Consider the following 20,234-nt stretch of genomic DNA (forward strand, 5'->3'; position numbering starts at 1 on the left):
ACGGTGTCCAAACTGGTTAATAACCAATAGTTTAATAGAAAATGAGAAAATGGTATGAATCAGCAAGCATCAATGCAATATGTTACATGCAGTATAATAAAGCTGGAGAAACAAAAAGAATAAAGGTATAAATAGACATAATTGTCAAGTAAATTACAGTTTACAATGCACAAGCAGTTCACATAGATACCCAATTTCAGCCAATCAAATAGATCACTTAACAAAACAGTCAAACTAAACTAGGTTGAATCCAAGTGCAAAAGCAACTTTTCTTTCATTCCATACAAATATTTGCTTGAATAGTCCCCAAATGACTGACTAGACAGTAGAATACATTACTGTCTTTGCTGAAGAATCTGAGGAAATGAAACTTATCCTGTATGCTTTTTGGGTGATGCAAGCTTGTCATTAGAATTCTCATATACACTCCTCACTCAGAGTTACCTATCCTGAAAATTACATATTTTTCCTCACATGGCCAACAAACCCTGATAAAAAACTCTCCATTGAACTCAACCATGAAATTCTGATGGAAAGAATAGCCTAGAACAGTCCAAACATGTTATTCCAACTCAAAAGTCCAAGTTAAGACTTGTATGGTACCCCCATCATGCCAGCCTTATGGAAAGCTAAAAATTGCACTTTTTTAGGAATTTAGCAGGGATCAGATGGGAAAGATATACTACCAAATCAGTGCTGATTAGGCAAATCCAGGGTGTTTATTCTCGCTCCATAAAAGGAATTAATGAAGAAATACACTTAAAAGACCTTGGGACATAGCAACCATCCATCCTTTGAGAATCAAATTCTGATCCTAGTAACTCAGGGATGTCAAAGGCAATAAGTCATATTACACAGTGGATCAAAGAAACTGCACATATTCTTTTCTGCAGCAGAACATGAGCCAAGGAGAATGGAGATTGGATATTAGACCTATTTAGACTAGTGCTAGAAGATTGGAGAGGTGGTATTTTGCCATTTCCTACAAGCAGCATAGAAATTTATGTAATGAGTTATTGAAAGGGAGGCATTCTGCAAATAACCTGTAAAGCTCAAGAGGAAGGTTAAAGAAAGGGATCCTTGCCTTCTTTTTCTTCTTTTTATAGTTGCTTCTTTGGTCACTCTACAGTTGTATCTCCTGCTCTTTAATTCTTTCCTTGATGCTAATTGGTGTCTCAGGTGGCCCCTAAACCACAAAAACATTTAAATTCAGACTTAAGTGAGGCATAATTGATTGATTTTGTGTGGTAATACTACAAATTGCTTTATCAGAGAAGCCCTAAGTTCTCGCAAGCTAGGCAAGAAATTTAAGGGTTGTAATTCATAGAGTGGTTTCTTTCCTGTTTGCATTTGAATTAACCAAAATGGAGAAAACCAAGTAGCTTCTAGAGTAGGACATGACAAAGAAACTGCAATACACTAATCTTCCAGATGAAATGCATGTAAGCTCTCAATCTCTCATACTTTGGCAGGTTGAAATAGATTGAATTCCCTCTAATTCCCGACTCAGATGCAGAGCAAGACATGAAGCAAACATGGAGGCAATGACCAACTTCTAGGTCATCATAGTCTAACGTTACCAACCACCCATGATCCATGACTCCATGAGAGAATGCCATCTATGAGGTTTTTACTTACTATTATTGGATGCAGTTTATGCTGTAGAAGGTTCGTCTCTTTCTTTTCTTCCATTACCCAAATCTTCATTAATTTAGGTGATGTTTGGCAATGATGATGATTTCCCATAAATCGGCACCACATAGGATCCACATCAGAATTTGAAGAATCAGTGATTTTTTTGCTCGTTTTGTTGACTGATTATGCTGATATCTGGGAAAATCAGCCAAAAATCGATTATTGAAATCAGCCCTTTTCAGAGATCACCTTTTCTAGTGATTTTCTAATTTTTAACTGATCCCAATTTTTTGAGGATGACATGGCATCCAACATGGCATTGAATAATAACTCTAGTACAAAAATAATAGGCCCTTGAAAATCAATACCAAACAGACTCAAAGCTGATTTCTCAAAAATCAGCTTACATGGCATAAATGATATCAAACAACAATTTTTGATGATTTTTCAAATTTCCCTAATTCCAGAAATCACTGATTTCTGGATAATCAGCAAGGAGAAATCATCATCGATGCTAAACATCACCTTATTGAAAAGTATCAATCGGTATCCGACATGGTTCATTGAAGCTTTAGTGTCATATCAACCAAACAATTGGAGTAGGGGGGGGTGCATTGTTGTAAGTTTTGGGTTGATGATCAATACAAAATTGTGAGAAATGTGTATTAAAACATCATATGTGAGTATCATTTCAATTAGAAAAATGCATGTGTGTGAGAAACATCAAATTTGACGTTTTAGATAGAAATAGCAATTTGTATTGATCAACTCAAATGTTTTCAAAACATTTCAAGCGAAAAAATCTCACAAATTTCTATTGGTCGACCCAAAACAGGCAACACAGTGCCACTGTAGCAAATACCTCCTTAATTGGTCATCAAAATTAATTTTCCGATATTTCACTATTTTAAAATGACTGAAATTTCCAAATTTTAAAACTTTGCCACTGGCTTAGTCCACTCCAGATTCAACCACTTTCATGATGGTAGAGTGGCCATAGGCCCTCGTTTGATCCTCAACATGTTGGAATATCCAATGGCCATGTGACAAGCCACATGTTGATGGAAAATGATTCTTTTATGGTTATCTCTATGCAACACTCCACACAATCATTCACTTCTTTTTCTCAAATTATTATTTATTTATTTTCTATAAAAAAAAAGAAATGAATTTGATTGTTTACTTGAAAATGTTTTATGAATAGAGATATATCAATGTTATTGGATTATTATGGATCCTATTTCCAGCACTTACTGGGTCAATGGATATCCATTTGACCCAGTGTAGACTAGATGACCAATTGGTTAGATCCTTGGTCAACATGAGACACTTGTCTCAAATCTGATGGAGCATGAATTTTACTGTTGAGGAGCACTTATCTCAACTGGTTATTTTGGTTACTGTTTGTTCCTAATAACAGGGAACTTAACGTTGGAGAAGCAGGCTATATAAGGGGTCACTCCCAATTGCTTCATATACATGAGATACACTCTTTACTGAGAAAGGAAAAGATCCTCTCAGCTCCTCTAGCTCCAATCAGATTCAGCAGTTCTCTCTTACACTTTGTTTGGGAGATAGGTGTCTCGGATCCCATATTGTGTGCCAGCTACACTTTTCTCTTTGTATGCAGGTTTGGAGCGTCCAAGTATCAGTCGTCCATCTCTGCATCTTCATGGTTCTTCATTTCATTCCCTAGAAATTAAGTTGTATTCAATAAATAAATCTTATACAAATAGTTGAAATTAAAAAGTCTAAGTAGAGGATGACTTGTTAAAAAGGGGATGGATAAAAGTTGAGAACAAAAGGAGCCCGTTTAAAAAGACTACCATTTATTCCAAATGTTAGAATTTTCTGGGTATCAAATTTACATGATAACTTGATACAAAGATAATTTCCTTATAAAGACGATCCATGATGCTAATATACACCTCCCTCTTGTAATTTCTAAACTCGGTCAATTGTCTTCTACCAAACCAAGAATTCTACTACTCATCATAGTCCGAATCCTCCCCGCTTTGTTGATCCTCACCATTATCCTGCAATTAAATGAAAACAAAATTGTATATTGTATAAGCCTGGTGTGAGCGCCAACAGCAGCAGCAGTAATTTAGTGCAGCAACAACAGTAATTTAGTGTTCTCAGCAGCAGCAATTTAGTGTTATCCTATCTTATCTATTCAATATTCTTGTATTCTTACCTTATCTGCTTTCAGTAGCAGGGATTAGTAGGAGTCTTATCTATTCAGTTATCTTATCTTATCAGTTCAATAGGATAGATTAAGGGAGTCTTATCTTATCTAATTACAGTTCTTATCTTATCTTATCAGTTCAGTAGGATAGATTACGAAAGTCTTATCTTATTTTATCAGTTCAGTCTTATCTTATCTTATCTTATCTAAAAGTAGGATTCTACCTCTTGTAATTTCCTATTTAAGGAAGGGAGGAACAAGGGAAGATAGGTTCTTCAAGAAAAGAGAGGAACAAGGGAAAACAAGAGGTTTTCCCCGTGGACCGACCCGTGACGAGATCTTATTCGCGGGCCCATAACAACTTGGTATCAGAGCAAGGCGTCATGGGTGACCTTGAGCGATTGACGTCTAGGGTTCATGATCTAGAGCACAGACTCGTGGAAAACAGCAAGGAGGTGCGCGAGATCAAGGACGACGCACGAGAATTAAGGCGCTTGATGGAGTTGTACTTTTCCACCAAGGAAAGAAACCCGAAAGGGGCTGCAACCACAACCGGCCACTGGTCAGACATGGCAGAATCGTCCGACGAGCCGTAGGTCGTTGCCCTAGCACAAGTTAGCAACACCCAGAATGTTCCGATTAAGCAGGAATCTGGTGTCATCGAGGATTGACGAGAGTTCAAAGAAGAATAAGAGCAACTACTCCAAGGTCGTCATCGCTGGTGAAGGAGCTTGTATGCCTCATGTTGCGGCTGCAAATGTTGCAAAAGAGTGTTTGTTAGCTGCAGTCAGATCAGATCCTAGGGCTGCACATATCTGGGTGAATCTTGCTAATGCATACTATTTGGCTGGTGATCATAGAAGTGCTGGAAAGTGCCTGGAGAAGGCAGCAAAACTGGAGCCTAATTGCATGTCAACTCGATATGTTGTTGCGCTTCATCGTATCAAGGATGCAGAAAGGTCTCAGGATCCCACTGAACAACTTTCATGGGCTACGAATGAAATGGCTTCAATACTCAGAGAAGGGGACTCTGCAACAATTGAGCTTCGGATAGCATGGGTAGGACTTGCCATGGTTCACAAGGTTCAGCGAGCTCTGTACACACTAAAGCAGGCAATAGAAGAGGATCCAGATGACGTTGTTCAGTGGCACCAGCTTGGCCTTCACAATCTTTGTACTCTACAGTTCAAGACATCTCAGAAGTACCTTAAGGCTGCAGTTGCCCGCGACAGAGAATGCAGCTATGCATGGTCAAATCTTGGTATCTCACTGCAGCTGTCTGAGGATGAACCCTCTTCATTGGAACCCGATCCAGGAGGGCAAAATCATTCCACCTATCCTGGATTCTTTTGACTGTGTTTCAAGACACTCGTCCTGAATTCGAGCTTGAGGACAAGCTCGTAGTCCAGGAGGGGAGTAATGATGTGGGCGCCAGCAATAGCAGCAGTAATTTAGTGCAGCAACAACAGTAATTTAGTGTTCTCAGCAGCAGCAATTTAGTGTTATCATCCTATCTTATCTATTCAGTATTCTTACCTTATCTGCTTTCAGTAGCAGGGATTAGTAGGAGTCTTATCTATTCAGTTATCTTAACTTATCAGTTCAGTAGGATAGATTAAGGGAGTCTTATCTTATCTAATTACAGTTCTTATCTTATCTTATCAGTTCAGTAGGATAGATTAAGGAAGTCTTATCTTATCTTATCAGTTTAATAGGATAGAGTAGTAGATTAGCAAGGAGTCTTCCTAAAAGTAGGATTCTACCTCTTGTAATCTCCTATTTAAGGAGCTGATATTATTCAATAAACATATCGAAAATTTCAGTCAAGAAAGAGAGCAAAGGAGAGTTGATCTCTTGAACAAATCACCTTTTTGGGCGGCAAGATAGGTTCTTCAAGAAAAGGGAGGAACAAGGGAAAACAGGAGGTTTTCCCCGTGGATCGACCCGTGACGAGATCCTATTCGCGGGCCCATAACAATACCAAGTTGTTATGGGCCCGGGCGTAGGATCTCATCACGGGTCGGTCCACAGGGAAAAGCTCATGTTTTCCCTTGTTCCTTCCCTTCCTAACTGAACCTATCTTGGCGTCCTAGAGGGTGATTTGTCCAAGAGATCACCAAACTTTCCTTTTACTCTCTTTCTTGACTAGAAATTTGATATCTTTATTCAATAATATCAGCTCCTTAAATAGGAGATTACAAGAGATAGAATCCTACTTTTAGGAAGACTCCTTGCTAATCTACTACTCTATCCTATTAAACTGATAAGATAAGATAAGACTTCCTTAATCTATCCCACTGAACTGATAAGATAAGATAAGAACTGTAATTAGATAAGATAAGACTCCCTTAATCTATCCTACTGAACTGATAAGATAAGATAACTGAATAGATAAGACTCCTACTAATCCTTGCTACTGAAAGCAGATAAGGTAAGAATACAAGAATACTGAATAGATAAGATAGGATGATAACACTAAATTGCTGCTGCTGAGAACACTAAATTACTGTTTTTACTGCACTAAATTACTGCTGCTGCTGCCGGCGCCCACATCAAAGCCAAACACAGTAATAGTAGAAATCCAAATTTAGCAGCTTATAGAGTCTGGATTACCAAAGCCAAATAGCTAGATAGCTGGGCCGAACATTGGGCAATGACCTTTTTCTTAAAATGCAAAAAATTAAAAATAGAAAAGCAAACAACTTTCATGAATAAGTTACCTTTCTCTTGATATACTCTGCCATGGCTTTCTCAAACTCTGCTCTCTTTTCAGTGGCAATGTCATAGTATTGAACTATTTCCTGATAAAGGACCAAAAGAAAAACTTAAGATCGATGCCAAGATTTCTTTCCCTTGCTTCTGTTAAGCTTACAGGATAGAATTACTTTGCATACAAAAGAAATGATAAAGCCACTTCACAGATGGACAATTAAGCATTGTAAAAGAGAAAAGAGTTTTGCTACTGGTTAGAAACATGGGAAACTTCAAGCCTAGAAACTCTCTAGTAATTGTAATCTCCAATATTTTAGTAACTTGTACGTTAATGTGTTCTGAGAATTGGAATACTATCATAGAGAAGGTTGAGACAAATCAAATCATGAATCTATCATAACCTGTAAAATCTTTTTTTTTTTTTTTCTTTGATCAATAACCAAGGTTTCACTAACCTTAAAAAGCAAACCAAGGTACAAACCAGATTACAATTCAGGTTATAATAACCTGGACCATCCATGGAATTACAATATAGCCCAGAACATATGATCCCTTGACACTCCTAGCATGGCAACACAATCTGGCAAGCTATTTGCAGACCGTTTTACCCAAAAGGAAGTAGCATCAATCTCCCTGGTTATGCACATTATCTTCCTTAAAGTTTGTCTATGTGTCTAAATTTGATTACCACCCTGTAACCAAGATATTACTAGTTTCAAAACCCCTTCAACCTCCATTCTTCCAATGTTTAACTGTTTTACGAGCCTCAAACCAAACAGCAGAGCCATAATTTCTGCATTTAGGGAGTCCCCAACCCCTAAAGGACCTGAGAAGAAAGCCAAAATCAATCTATTTCCATCCTAACTGCCCCTCCAATCCCAAATGAACCAGGGTTCCCTGTGAGCTCCCATCAAAATTCAGCTTTACCCTGCTGTTAGTAGGAGGTTTTGATTTGCACTTGGTGACTGATTGATGAAAAAGCATCTATTACTCCCCAAGCTCTCAAAATCATACACTGTGAAGCCCTCGAGTATCTCCAATGTTTCTACCCAATGCACCACTTTTATTGTGATGCTTTCTATGATTGCTTTCATTGTTCTGTTGACTTCATTGAAGCTCTAGCATTCCTTTCCTCCCAAATAGTCAGTCCATACTAAAGCTGCTCTAGTAGCCCTCCACATTCATAACTGTAAATTTATTTGTTTTTCAGAAACTTATCAATATATAGGGTCAGCTACATGAATCCTGTTTTTCCATTCCCTTGTTCCACCCCTACTTAATCCATATCTACCATATACATACCTAATACAACAGAGTTTACCACTTATACATTAGAACAAAAGATGATAATCAAGCATGACTTGAAAGAAAGTCAATAAATGATTCTTTAACCTACATATGATAGAAAATTAAGTCAATAAGGTTTCTAATTAGGCCTTCATTAGTCTAAATAATCTAATTCTAGTAAAGGGTTTAAAACAAAGGCCCTTCAAGAAAAAAATAAAAAGAAGAAGCTAAAGCATAGAAATGACAAATTTGAAAACTAGGTTCCAATTTTATTAATTCAAATAACATGAACCATATAATTTATAAGATTCAAATGGTGATCGTACAATTTTCTCAGAAAAGCATCATACGTGGATTCAAATCAGAACCCTTGCGGTTCACAATTTAGATTGTAAATGGTATTGTAAATCACGAGATTTTGGCAACTACTTTTAGCTTGAGGGTTATTAGAAATTTTGAGGTTATGCCCAGCACCTCAACACATGCCTATCTTATAAAACTAGTTAGCATATCCTCTAACCATATCTTCCGGATGCCTTAGGATCTAAAGTTTCTGTTTAAGGGCATAAAATGGGTTCTCATCAGTCTGCATCTTTTACAATGTAACCTTATTTTTTTATCTGAACATGCCACCACCACAACAATGCCTAGGTCTTCAACAAAGTATCCACCAGTTTATTACTTTTAGCAAGATATCTTCACCATTAATACATGGAACTTTAACCTAATCTGGGAAATGTATTCTTCTTGATCACAATTTAAGGTCCAAGTTCAAGTTCAAGTCAGTGCAGCTTCAAGTCTGCATCTAAATCTTTCAACTTGTACTTCCCAAGAAAAGGAGATAACAAGGTTCTAGTTGGTAAATCTGGGTTGTGGTTCTTTGGCTTCTACCATATCCACCTTTATCTATAAAGCCCCAGGTTACGGCTATTGGTAGAGTCCAATGGATTGCTTTTTTTCTCCAATCAGTACCAGATCAAAGAAATTTATTAAGATGAAAATATCAGAGGAATACAATCATTTGGTCAAGATTGTCCAAGCAATAAAAAAAAAAGTGTCTTACAAAATGAGGCCAGCTAAATAAAAGAAAAATACAACAAAAGCATCCAAAGAAGAGTTCCTGAATACAAGTCTCATTTCTCAAATACTCTTCCTAAACCATCAGCTAGTGAGTTTTCCAATCTCCATAGCCAACAAAATAATATGCCCACTATAGATGCCAAAGTTCTCGTTTCTCCTAGACCCTTAAATCAGCATTTACAATCTAAGAGCTTAAAGTGTCCACATATTTCCTAATACTTCCATGACATTTTTCCATTTTTATGGGTACCGACACAAAATATTGAAATCAATATATTAACCAATGAAAACTATGAGCACTATGTGGAGTACACAAGATGGTATTATAACATAAGTTGGTGACAATGTTGTATATGTGTAGAGTAGTAGTATTTTTGACTACCTAATAGAAATAATTACACTTCATACTAGCTCAAAATTCTTTTCAGATGTGAAGTTATAATTAGTTTTTTTAGCTAGGGCAGGGGTGGAAAAAAAAAACAGCCTGAATGGGGTTGTCCACAGCCAGGTTTTAATCTCTGTAATTTGTGTTTTTTGCTTTTTCATAATAATTCTGTATTTTAGAACTCCTTGTGATAGGAGCTGGGTTTGTATCTTTGATAGCCTGCTTGTACCTGATTAAGCCTGCTGCTATCTTCTGAGCAGTGGAGCAGTTTTCTTTAATGAAACTTTAATATTGCTTATCAAACAAAAGGAAAAAAAAAAACATAACTTAGTTTTTGTTTGTGTAACAGATTATTTGGTTGATATATTAGAAGCATTTGCACTTTCTGAGTTTAAATTTTGATTGAACTCACTCTATTCTGTAGTTTTGACTCTCAAGTTTACATGACAACTTCACAGCGTATTATTTTGTCTATTAACTTTAGTTTCTTAGCTTTGTTTGATTATTTGGAATAACATGATAATTTAAAGGGTATACTTATGCTTCTTTTATCATTCCATATAACATTGTTCTGTATTTTCACATATTTTACAATGTTTCTACCATTTTTATCATTTTTACACTATTTCGATATGACACTTCCGACATGTTTCCCATATTTGGATGACCAATATTTCCACTGACAAACATTCCCTCTCAACATCCACTTCCCAATCAATCATTTGCATCACCTAAATATCAGACTTCAAAAGGCTTGTTTGGAAAACAATTCATAGTACCTTAACCAATTAGCCATTGCATCTTCTCTCCTAGTATTCAGTAAAAGGATGGGAAAACTCTCTATAATAAGTATATTTCTAAATGGCAGACAAAGATACTTCAGAAAGAAGGGTCTGTCAAATCATGTCCATATTTGAATGGAATGAAATTGCTCAAACCAGAGGAATTTTTTTAAGAATGTTTCCCCATATGTGTAATGGACATATCCACAGACCTCATCCACATGTTCTTTGTATCCCTTCTTATTGGCAATGACTTCAACAATTGTAATCTCACAACCAAATCTCCATAGGCATTTGCTTAATAATGCTTAATTCATCAATTCAAGGGAACAGATTCCTATACCACCTCTCAGAACAGCAAACCTGGCACCAACCAACCAAATGGGATTTTCTTCTTTTTCAATTGGACCTTTCCCAAGGAGATACTTATATTGTACAGACAAATCTGTCATTCTGTTATGGTTGTGAGAATATTAGGTTGATCACAATGTTTGTCATTGAGCTGAACCACTAGCTATGAGGTGCCCTAGCAACAATACTAACATGTATCCATGTCCTGGTAACACTAGATACATATAGAAATGCACAATTGCACTTGCTATAATTTGCCATTGTGGCACGTGATTTGCCTTCTACTCTATTAAAGAAATAAAAAGTGTTTCACTTCATGTAAAAGAAACAACTTTTTGATGGTCTGGCCAAAGATGATGTAGATAGAAGCTCCTATTGGGATCATTTATGGGATAGAAATTCTATGTGCCTTTCTTTTAAATGATATTTGTTCCAGCGCAAAGGGACCTCATCTACAACAAAACAAAATAAGGATGCAAGGCAGGCTTATTTTGCCTTATTTTGCAACAATCTGCAAAAATAACATGCAAAATAGAAGGTCTTATCAAACCAAAAGGGACTAGCAGCAAAAGAAAGAGAATGCAAACCAGAAGAAATCTACCATGTTCTGAAACATTAATTACTTGGCATTTCATTATCTATACTGCTCTAGCCAATTCAATGACACATAGTTAAAATGCAATTGAAACCACCAACAACATCAATACAAAACCAAATACACAAAGATGGCTAATAGTTGAAAAGAAATAATTGAAACTTTGAGGGATCAACTAAACCTCATAAGTCATCGTTTTCCACTTCTCCCCACATGCCTTGCCAATCTGAAGAATGAGAGACATAGAGTGCATGACTTTAAAGTTAAAACATAAATAAATAAATACAATTAACAGATCAAATTGATATAAACATCAAAGAAACAAATAAGGATAATGTAGAACATACATCACGCATTGACTTGACATCTGGATTTTGTTCCTGGTATTCCTTCCGAAAATCCTCCCTTCGAAATCATAAAAATGTTTGGTCAAAATCCATCATGTGATGAAGGCTTTATGGATTATACCACTGTATAGAGATACTCATCAACTTGCGCATTAACAGTGCAATGGAAAGAAATCCTGAATTGCGATGGAAGGGGTAAAACTCAGGAATAACAATGGAAAGAAAAAATAACATGAGTCATCTAATTCAACTCATGATATGTTAATATTGAAGCTTCTTCATTCTGTGCACCAGAGGTAAGTAGGGCACAGCCACCAGGCTATTCTTAAGAACAACCAAGGAGATTTGGAATGCCATAAGTGGTTGTACATAAAGGACCTGTACAATGGGAATATATAAAAAGTATAATATATATAGTATTGAAACAGCAACTCAAATATTCATGCCAAAACATCTACTATAAGGTATTCCCTAAATAATTTATGTACTGAAAGCCAGGAAAGCAAAATTCCTTTGATTCTTCCCTGTACCTCCATCTCTGAGTATGATTTTTTCTTTTTTGATTGGTCATCTCTGAGCATGATGTGTTCCCAAAAACTCTAGTGTTTCTCTTGGCTCATAAAAAAACAGAATAGTGAACAACCTTCCCTTCTCTCTCTCTCTCACACACACACATTTTCTATATTCTTCTCCACCATCATCTTCTTCTCTTCGTTGCAACCACCTCCCTGTTTATTATCTCCACCACTGAAATCGATACACTGTTCACCTTCATCTTCAACCTCTCGACTGTGAACCCCGCGGTATCTTTTTCTCCCCGACCTCTTCTCAACCGAGCAACCTCTTCTCATTCTCCTATTCTCTCATTTCTCTCTCTCTCCCTCTCTCTCTCTCATCTCTCTCTCTCGACCAACAGGGGATCGGAAAACCAGCACTGTTCATTCTTCGGTTTTTCAAAAATTTCAAATCGAAACCGATCCGATCGGTTCGATTAACCGCATTTTACGGTTCGATTTTTCACGGACATCTCTAATTGCCACGTTTTGAAGAAGTGTTGATTTAACGATTGCAATTAGCTTCAATATTTACTTAATGGGGAGAAACATAGTAGAGATTAATTAGCTATGTACCGGATAGTTACGATTAAGTTGATATCGTTTTAATTACGAGAATGATTCTCACATTGTGTTGGTAGTAAATATTTTCCTCCTTAGGTGGGTGCTTAACCTTCTCCCGTTCTAGTTTAATTAATTAGTAAATGATTTTTATACTGCTTTCTTTTTTTTTTTTTTTGTTATGTGTAATTCTATAGGATGGAAATTGATTTTCCCTTAATGGCATTGGACCACCATCATTCCCATTCATGTGCATATCATTCACTTCAGTTAGTCTAAGTTTTTTTATCCTTAATTTGATTTTGAATAATTTTCTCCTTTTTCTATTTTAATCTTGTCTGTTTATTTATTGTATAATTACCGTTTTGTGTTTTATGATGATTCTCATCTTTCATCGGGAGCTTCTATATTGTTTGTTTTGGATTTCTCCATGTGAACCCCACCTATCATACAAGGGAGAGGGGTGCCTAATCCCTTCCCTCTCCCACAAGTCTTACCTAGGCTGGTTAGATCAGTACCTCAGCCTCAGGTATGGAATCACTGTTTGAGCCAAAATGATTTTATGTATAAATAAATTGGGAGACCCATCATTCCCAATTTACATCAATGATGGGTGGTGACTCCAGATCACCCCCAAATGAGCTGTTTTCCGACGTTCACAGCTCTACTTTTGAATTTTGATCCCTCGCTATATATGAGGGCAGAAAACATAATTTGAACTACTACTCTCCACTTCATTCAACTTCCTTTCATTAAGTTCTATATTTAAGATATTAATTCCCATTCTACCTCATTAAATCATATATATATATATGGTATTTTATATTTTTCACTAATAAATCCTATTGATTAAATATATAATATTAATCATATTCAAGAAATAAATAAGTAACACAAAAAAGTTTTTATTGATGATATTTAATAATTTAAAAGTGACCCCAAAATGAAACCATTTCTTCCAATTAAGCCAAATGGGTTACTTGTGATGCCATAATTAAATAATAAAAATTAATATATATAATATATAGCACAAAAAATTACTGAAATTTACGAAAATTGTATAGAAAACATTTTGGTATATCCTCAATATTATATATTCTTCATATTACAGAAAAACAAGTGTATTAAATAAGAATTATATTTATTAATGATGAAAGTAGAATACAAGGTTTTAAGCCAACTTGAAAACAAAACTGCTTTTCCATGTAGATGGTGAGTAATAGTCCAATAATTTGCATCAACTGGATCAACCAATGATACTATAATTAAATAATATAATATTTACAAATAGATATTACAATAAATATAGGAAAAGTGTGCACATCAGATTTAAAACCAACCAAAACAAAATTGTTTTTTTTCAAGTCAAATAAGTCAACCCATGATTTTATAACTAAATAATAAAATTTAAAAGATAGAAGTAAAAAACAAAAATTTGTAGAAAAAATTGGATGCATATATAATATTATATATTCATCATATCATATTAAATAAAAATAAGTATATATGATAAATAAGAAGTATTTTTATTAACGATAAAAGTAAAAAAGTACAAATATACAGAGTCTATAAATTAAAAACCCAAATAAGGTTAGGTGGAATTTGAAAACCCACTACAACACTTGCAATCCTTTTCCACATCCCAATGTCATATCATCCTTTCTTTTAAAAGCAATGATATGGCGGTCCCCTTTCATGTCATTGCGTTCTAGGCATTGTCTAACAATTTTGGCAACCTGGAAAAACATATGCTATTAAATATCCTTAGGATGTTGACCATTCTTGATCCTTAAGGCCGTGTTTGGTTTGAAAGAAAAGATGGGGAAAGGAAGGGAATGACAGAGAAATCAATACAAGGTATAGGTTTCCCTACCTTTCCCTTTCTTTCCCTTCATTTTCCTTCAAACCAAACATAACCTAAATAACTTGAAGATATGCTAAGTGGAAGACCTTGCATGTGCTCAATATGAGGAATGTCTTCAATGTCGGTAGAAAGGGAGAGTGCTAGTAAAGTTCTATTAGACCTATGTGGTTGCAAAGGGAGTCCGACCCATTGAAAGGAAAAGAAACCAATATAGCATGTAAAATACTCCCAAACTATTATTAATGATTTTCGATATGGATCCGTTTCTTTGTCATTCATGCAACACATCTTTGAATTTATTCACCTACATTGAGACCCACTCCCACAATCAAGTCATTAACTAACATTTAAATCTATTTCTTTTGTCTTATAACAAACTGTGAGAAGAATGAATTATGAATGAATTCGCATTCCTCCAAGGAATTTGATACGATACACAGACAAGCACATAGGTGAGCTGAAGTGGTTGTTCACTCCTCGTGAATTATAACAAACTAAAACAAATTCTAACTAATTCTGTTATTACCCCCCTAGGGATGGATTCGAGCCGAGCCAAGCCAAATAACTAGCTATTCGAGCTCGGCTCGCTAAGGCAACACGAAGCTCGAGCTTGGTTCAAGCTAGAACCTTGAACTCAAGCTCGGCTCGAGTCAAAAGCTCGTAAGCTCAAGCTCGACTTGAGAAAAATGTTTTATAAAAATAAATATATATATATATATAACAATTTTATTTGATATTTAAAAAATTAAGAATTATAATAAGTAGTTATTATTATATATAAAATTAAAAATATTATTTTCTATAATTTTATATTATTATTATTATTATTATTATTATTATTATGTAGCTATTCGAGCTCGGCTCGCAAGCTTCATGAGTCGAGCTTTATTAGGCTTGAGCTCAGCTCGACTAACAAACGAACCTATAAATTGGGCTCAAGTTTGGCTCGAAGCTCAGTTGAAACCGAGCTGCCCAACTCATGAGTTAGAGAGGAAATTGATCTACACTCGAAGCTTTTGTGAGAAGATTAGCAAGTTGATCTTAGCTTGGAAGATGATGAGTAGCAATCTCTTTTTTGGCAATATGTTCTCGTATAAAATGACTATTTATCTTGATGTGTTTGGTGTGCTTGTGATAGACTAGGTTGTTGGCTATTTGTAAGGACATTTGGCTGTCATAGAAGAGATGCATTGGAGTATTTACAAAGATGGTGAGATCAAAGAGTACATGCTCAACCATATCAATTTTGTTGCAACTACCATGGCATGGTATTCTACCTTGGTGGAAGATCAGGAAATTGTACTAGGAGAGTATGGAATCACCTAACATGGTAACATAACCTTTTGTAGACCACCTGATTAAAGGACATATGGCCCAATCTGAATCATAGGAGGCTTTGACAACTAAGTCAGTTATAGAGGAGAGGAAGATGCCATGAGCTAATGTCTGTTTTGAAGGAAAAAGTAGGGAAAGGCAAGGAAACCTATACAATATTTGTAAAGGCTTCCCTACCTTTCCCTTCCTTTCCCTACTTTTTCCTTCAAACCAAACATAGCATAAGTGTTGACCCATGGATGGGGATGTGAACAGAGTAATGGAGTTCCAGCCTTGTAACAGTAAGGTACACAAGATAGCCTACAAGTCTTTGATACTATGTAGGATCATCCAAGAGATGACTAGAGGAACCATGAAATTGACATTGTTGCTCCATAGGTGTAGGGCTAGGTTGGCATTCAGCCATGCCAATATCTTGTAAGAGATCCATGAGATATTTGTGTTGACATAAGAAGATGCCTGATGAGGAATGACTAATTTCAATCTCCAAGAAATAGGTAAGAGCTTAAAGTCTTTGATGCAAAAACAAGAACACAAATATTCCTTTAAACTTTGTATATGTGAGGGCTTGTCACCAATGATTATAGGATCATCAACATAGACAAGTACTGCAATGTATGCATTAAATTGTTGATAATAGAATATAGAATAATCAATTATTGATTGAGAAAAACCATATTGTTTGATAGCAATGGAAAATTTTTCAAACCACATCCTTGAAGCCTACTTAAGGCCATAAAGTGATTTGTGCAATCGACACACCATGTTTGGTTTTTGCTTGTAAAATCCTTGGGGAATCTTCATGTAGACTTCTTCATGGAGGTCTCCATTAAGGAAAGTATTATTCACATCAAGTTGGTGTAATGACCATCCCTTAACAGCAACAATCGCAAGAAGACATCGGATTGTTACAAGTTTAGTTACTAGGTCATATGTATTATGATAATCAAAATCAAGGCCCTCCACTTGGGTATATCCCTTGGCCACAAGATGGGTCCATTGTTTTAAAAGGCTTAAGCCTTGAGGCATGAGGTGTATGCCTTGAGACGAGGCACACAAATTTTGCCTCAAGGCTTAAACCTTAAAACTTTGATGTGAGGCTTAGGCGTTTGTCAGAATGAGGCGTAAGCCTCAAGCCTTAAAGTGTGAGGCATAGCTTGAGTCGTAAAAAAGGCGTAAGCCTTAAATATCAATGATTAATTAGTGATTTAATGCAAAAAAAATTATGTATTTTCATAATTTAAAACATATAGAAAAAACACTTCAATAATTATGGACCAAATAAAAAAAGTAAAAATGAAAAACTAATAAGGCAAATCAAATTCTATTAGTTTTTCTTAGTGTTTTAGGATAGTTCAATACAAAAATGACTAATTAAGTTCTAACTTTCTTTTGAATAAATTGTCAGATTTTTCTTATTATTCTAAATGTAATGTCCCAAGTTTGTTATTTTTCTCATTTCTTCTCCTAATTGATTTTTTTCTTAATAATAATAATAATAATAATAATAATAATAATAATAATAATAATAATTATTATTATTATTATTATTATTATTATTATTATTATTATTATTATTATTATTATTGTTGTTGTTGTTGTTGTTGTTGTTGTTGTTGTTGTTGTTGTTGTTATTATTATTATTATTATTATTATTATTATTATTATTATTATTTGCATATATTAAATCAACTAAGTTGTTTCCTTTCTTCTAAACATGAAATATAAAATGTTTATAATTGTTAGTTGATTAGTTATTATCTCATTTAATGCTTAAATGCCAAAACTTATTGCTTATAAACTTCTAGTTTATAGATATGTGTACCTTCTATCTTTTTAATTTAGTATATTATATGTTATTTTCATCAAATTATAAACTTTAATTAATTTTTTTCTACAACTTCAAGGCTTATGCTCACCTTTTGGGCCATTATGCCTCAACTACGCCTTTAGATTCAATGGGTACCTTCTATCTTATTGCTTATAAACTTCTAGTTTATAGATATGTGTACCTTCTATCTTTAATGGACCTATCAATATGGAATTTGATATTGTATATCCATTTAGATTCAATGGGTCATTTTTTGAGTGGAAACTCAAAAATAGACCATGTGTTATCGTTTTCCAAGGCCTCTACTTCTTCAGTCATGGCCTTACACCAATGATCATGTTTAACTGCTTCAGCAAAAGAAGTGGATTCAATGAATCTTTCCATGGTTGTGGGCTAAATTGTTTTGTGGGCCGTATTGTGATGGAAGTAGATAATATTTACCAAGTAAATATTAAGGTGGTTGTCGAGTCCTTGTAAGTCGCGGAAGGATGGAGTTATCAATTATTGGCTCAAACCCAACATTAGGAATATGTGACAGATAGTTAGGATTCAAATTGAACGGATGTGCTTGGGGAAGGCCTATCATCAAGTTGAGGTAATATTGGATAACCAAATGTAAGCTTCGGGATTGAGTGGCTTGGAATGGGAATAGATTTTCATAAAATATGGCATCCTAGGAGGTGAAAATGGTATTAATGTCTAAATCATAGACACAATAACCCTTTTGAGCATGTGGGTAGCCCACAAAAATACACTTCCAAGCATAGGTATCAAATTTATCACATAGGGGTGATGTGTTTCGTGCAAAGCATAGGCAACCAAAAACTCGTATGTGATCATATGTGGGTGGTTTGTGAAACAGTATTTCCATGGGAGATTTGCCATCTAAGATTGATGTTGGGGTGTGGTTCATAAGATAAGTTGCTATAAGTATAAATTCACCCCAAAGTGAAATTGGCAAATGAGCTTAGAACTACAATGCTTTGGCCATCTCGAGAAGATGGCAATGTTTTCTCCCAGCAATGATGTTTTGCTGAGGTGTATCAATACAAGTCCATTGATGAATGATATATATCATGTGTGACATAAAATTCCAACATAGGTGTAGACAAAAATTCAGACCCATTATATGTTCTAATTTACTTAATAAATGTATTAAACTTGAGTTGAAAACATTTTACGAAATTTGGCAAAAGTGGTTTAGGTCTCCAACTTATGTCACATTAGAAACACCCACATGCATCTATTGTAATCATCAATAATGGTGAGAGAAAATGAGCTCCAGAATGAGAAGTTATCTAGTAACCTCCCTAGATGTTTATGCGATAGTTCAAAAGATAAGGTTGCTCAAGAAGTACTCAATGAGAAGGGTAAACAAGCTACCTTGACTCGATGGCATGTTTTACAACAAGTATCATTCTAAGATGGTGAAGAACTAGAGATGCCAGTGATGTGGGATGGAGCAACATGTCCCATTTGATGATGACAAAGGATGTAATCTGAAGATGACATAGTGGTAGCTATTACGCCAATTTTATTGAGGAAAAGACATTGGAGGTAGTGCACACCTTGATGAAATTTACCTAGACCAATCAACCTCTTGGAGACATGGTCCTATAACAAACAAAAGCCAAGAAAAAAATACCACAAAGGAACCCAACTCTGAGGTAAGTTTGCTAATAGACAAGAGGTAATAATGGAAATTTGGAACACATAAGATACTGTGAATTAATATTTCTAGTGATAGTTGAATCGAACTATGATGGGTTACAGGTAATGTAGATCCATCAAGTAGTGAAATAAACCTGCTACTAGCATGAGTTGGTTAATGTTGAGATCACACAATCAAGGTGGGTGTCATAGGATCCGATTCCCCACTATCTAATATCCATTTCAAGGGTGGAAGGTAGATGGAGTTAGAAGACATACCAATAAAGTTAATAGAGGAAACAAGAGATGTATCACTAGTGAGCATAGCCATCAATTGTTTGGATGATAGCAATCTAATTCGAAACATTTCTCTTTGGTATGGCAGTGATCACACTATGGGCAACTTTTGGATTCTCTTAGATTCTTGATCATCTTGCCCATAATATGCATCACTACAGCTTCCATAATCAAACCGCGCATGGTGAGAATCAACTAGTGACGTTCTTCTTGGATGATCAAGGAATACACTTGATTGATTCCCAATGGAGAACTAATGACATGGTGAGAATCTGGGAGTTGACGTGGTTGTTCACTCCTCGTGAATTATACATACATGAATTATAACAAATTCTAACTAATTTTGTTATTATCTCATGATTACTTTACTCACTTCCATTCCATTAATGTAGTCATTTGTCTCCCATAAATAAATGTGGAGATGTGATGGATTTTTGAGATTTTCATCCAAGTGCTCATCTTATTTACTCTCGTAGGGATGAGCTTCAACCACCAAGTGAATGTTGAAGTAACTTTTTAAATTTTATAGGAATCTTCACCATGGTTGATTGAATAAGGGGTGTCAACACCCGATTTTTGCTTGATTTGTAGTCTGAACTCCCAATTCACCCCAAATTCTTGATTAAGCCCTTATGATCCTTTCAAAACACCAAAAAACCCAAAAGAACCCAAATTTTTCCCTAAGAGCCCTCAAATCCATCATTAAATCTACCTGGTACCAATCTAATATCCCCGATCAACCCTCATTTACACCTCAACCCTCAGATCAGACACCACCAT

The 20,234-nt window shown here is 35.4% G+C and overlaps 1 protein-coding gene across 1 annotated transcript; it reads right to left on the minus strand.

The window, feature by feature from the left end:
* Positions 1-3,427: 3,427 nt before the first annotated feature.
* Positions 3,428-12,397, minus strand: LOC104585948 (high mobility group B protein 14-like). The gene is made up of 5 exons (XM_019200603.2): positions 11,893-12,397; positions 11,363-11,420; positions 11,197-11,241; positions 6,544-6,624; positions 3,428-3,671 (listed from the first exon to the last, which is right to left on the minus strand). The coding sequence occupies exons 1-5, from the start codon at positions 11,931-11,933 to the stop codon at positions 3,621-3,623; spliced, it is 276 nt and encodes a 91-aa protein (XP_019056148.1). The 5' UTR covers positions 11,934-12,397; the 3' UTR covers positions 3,428-3,620.
* Positions 12,398-20,234: the final 7,837 nt, after the last annotated feature.

This window comes from Nelumbo nucifera, chromosome 3 (assembly GCF_055504915.1).
Source record: "Nelumbo nucifera cultivar China Antique chromosome 3, China Antique-T2T, whole genome shotgun sequence".
Classification (NCBI taxonomy): domain Eukaryota; kingdom Viridiplantae; phylum Streptophyta; class Magnoliopsida; order Proteales; family Nelumbonaceae; genus Nelumbo; species Nelumbo nucifera.

Excerpts from the sequence above, each read along its gene's own strand:
- LOC104585948 (XM_019200603.2), bottom strand. The coding sequence starts at position 11,933 with ATGACCAATCAAAAAAGAAAAAATCATACTCAGAGATGGAG. Across the intron at positions 11,242-11,362 it reads ATGTCAAGTCAATGCGTGAT|ATTGGCAAGGCATGTGGGGA; the intron begins GTATGTTCTACA and ends CTCATTCTTCAG. Across the intron at positions 3,672-6,543 it reads CAGAGTATATCAAGAGAAAG|GATAATGGTGAGGATCAACA; the intron begins GTAACTTATTCA and ends ATTTAATTGCAG.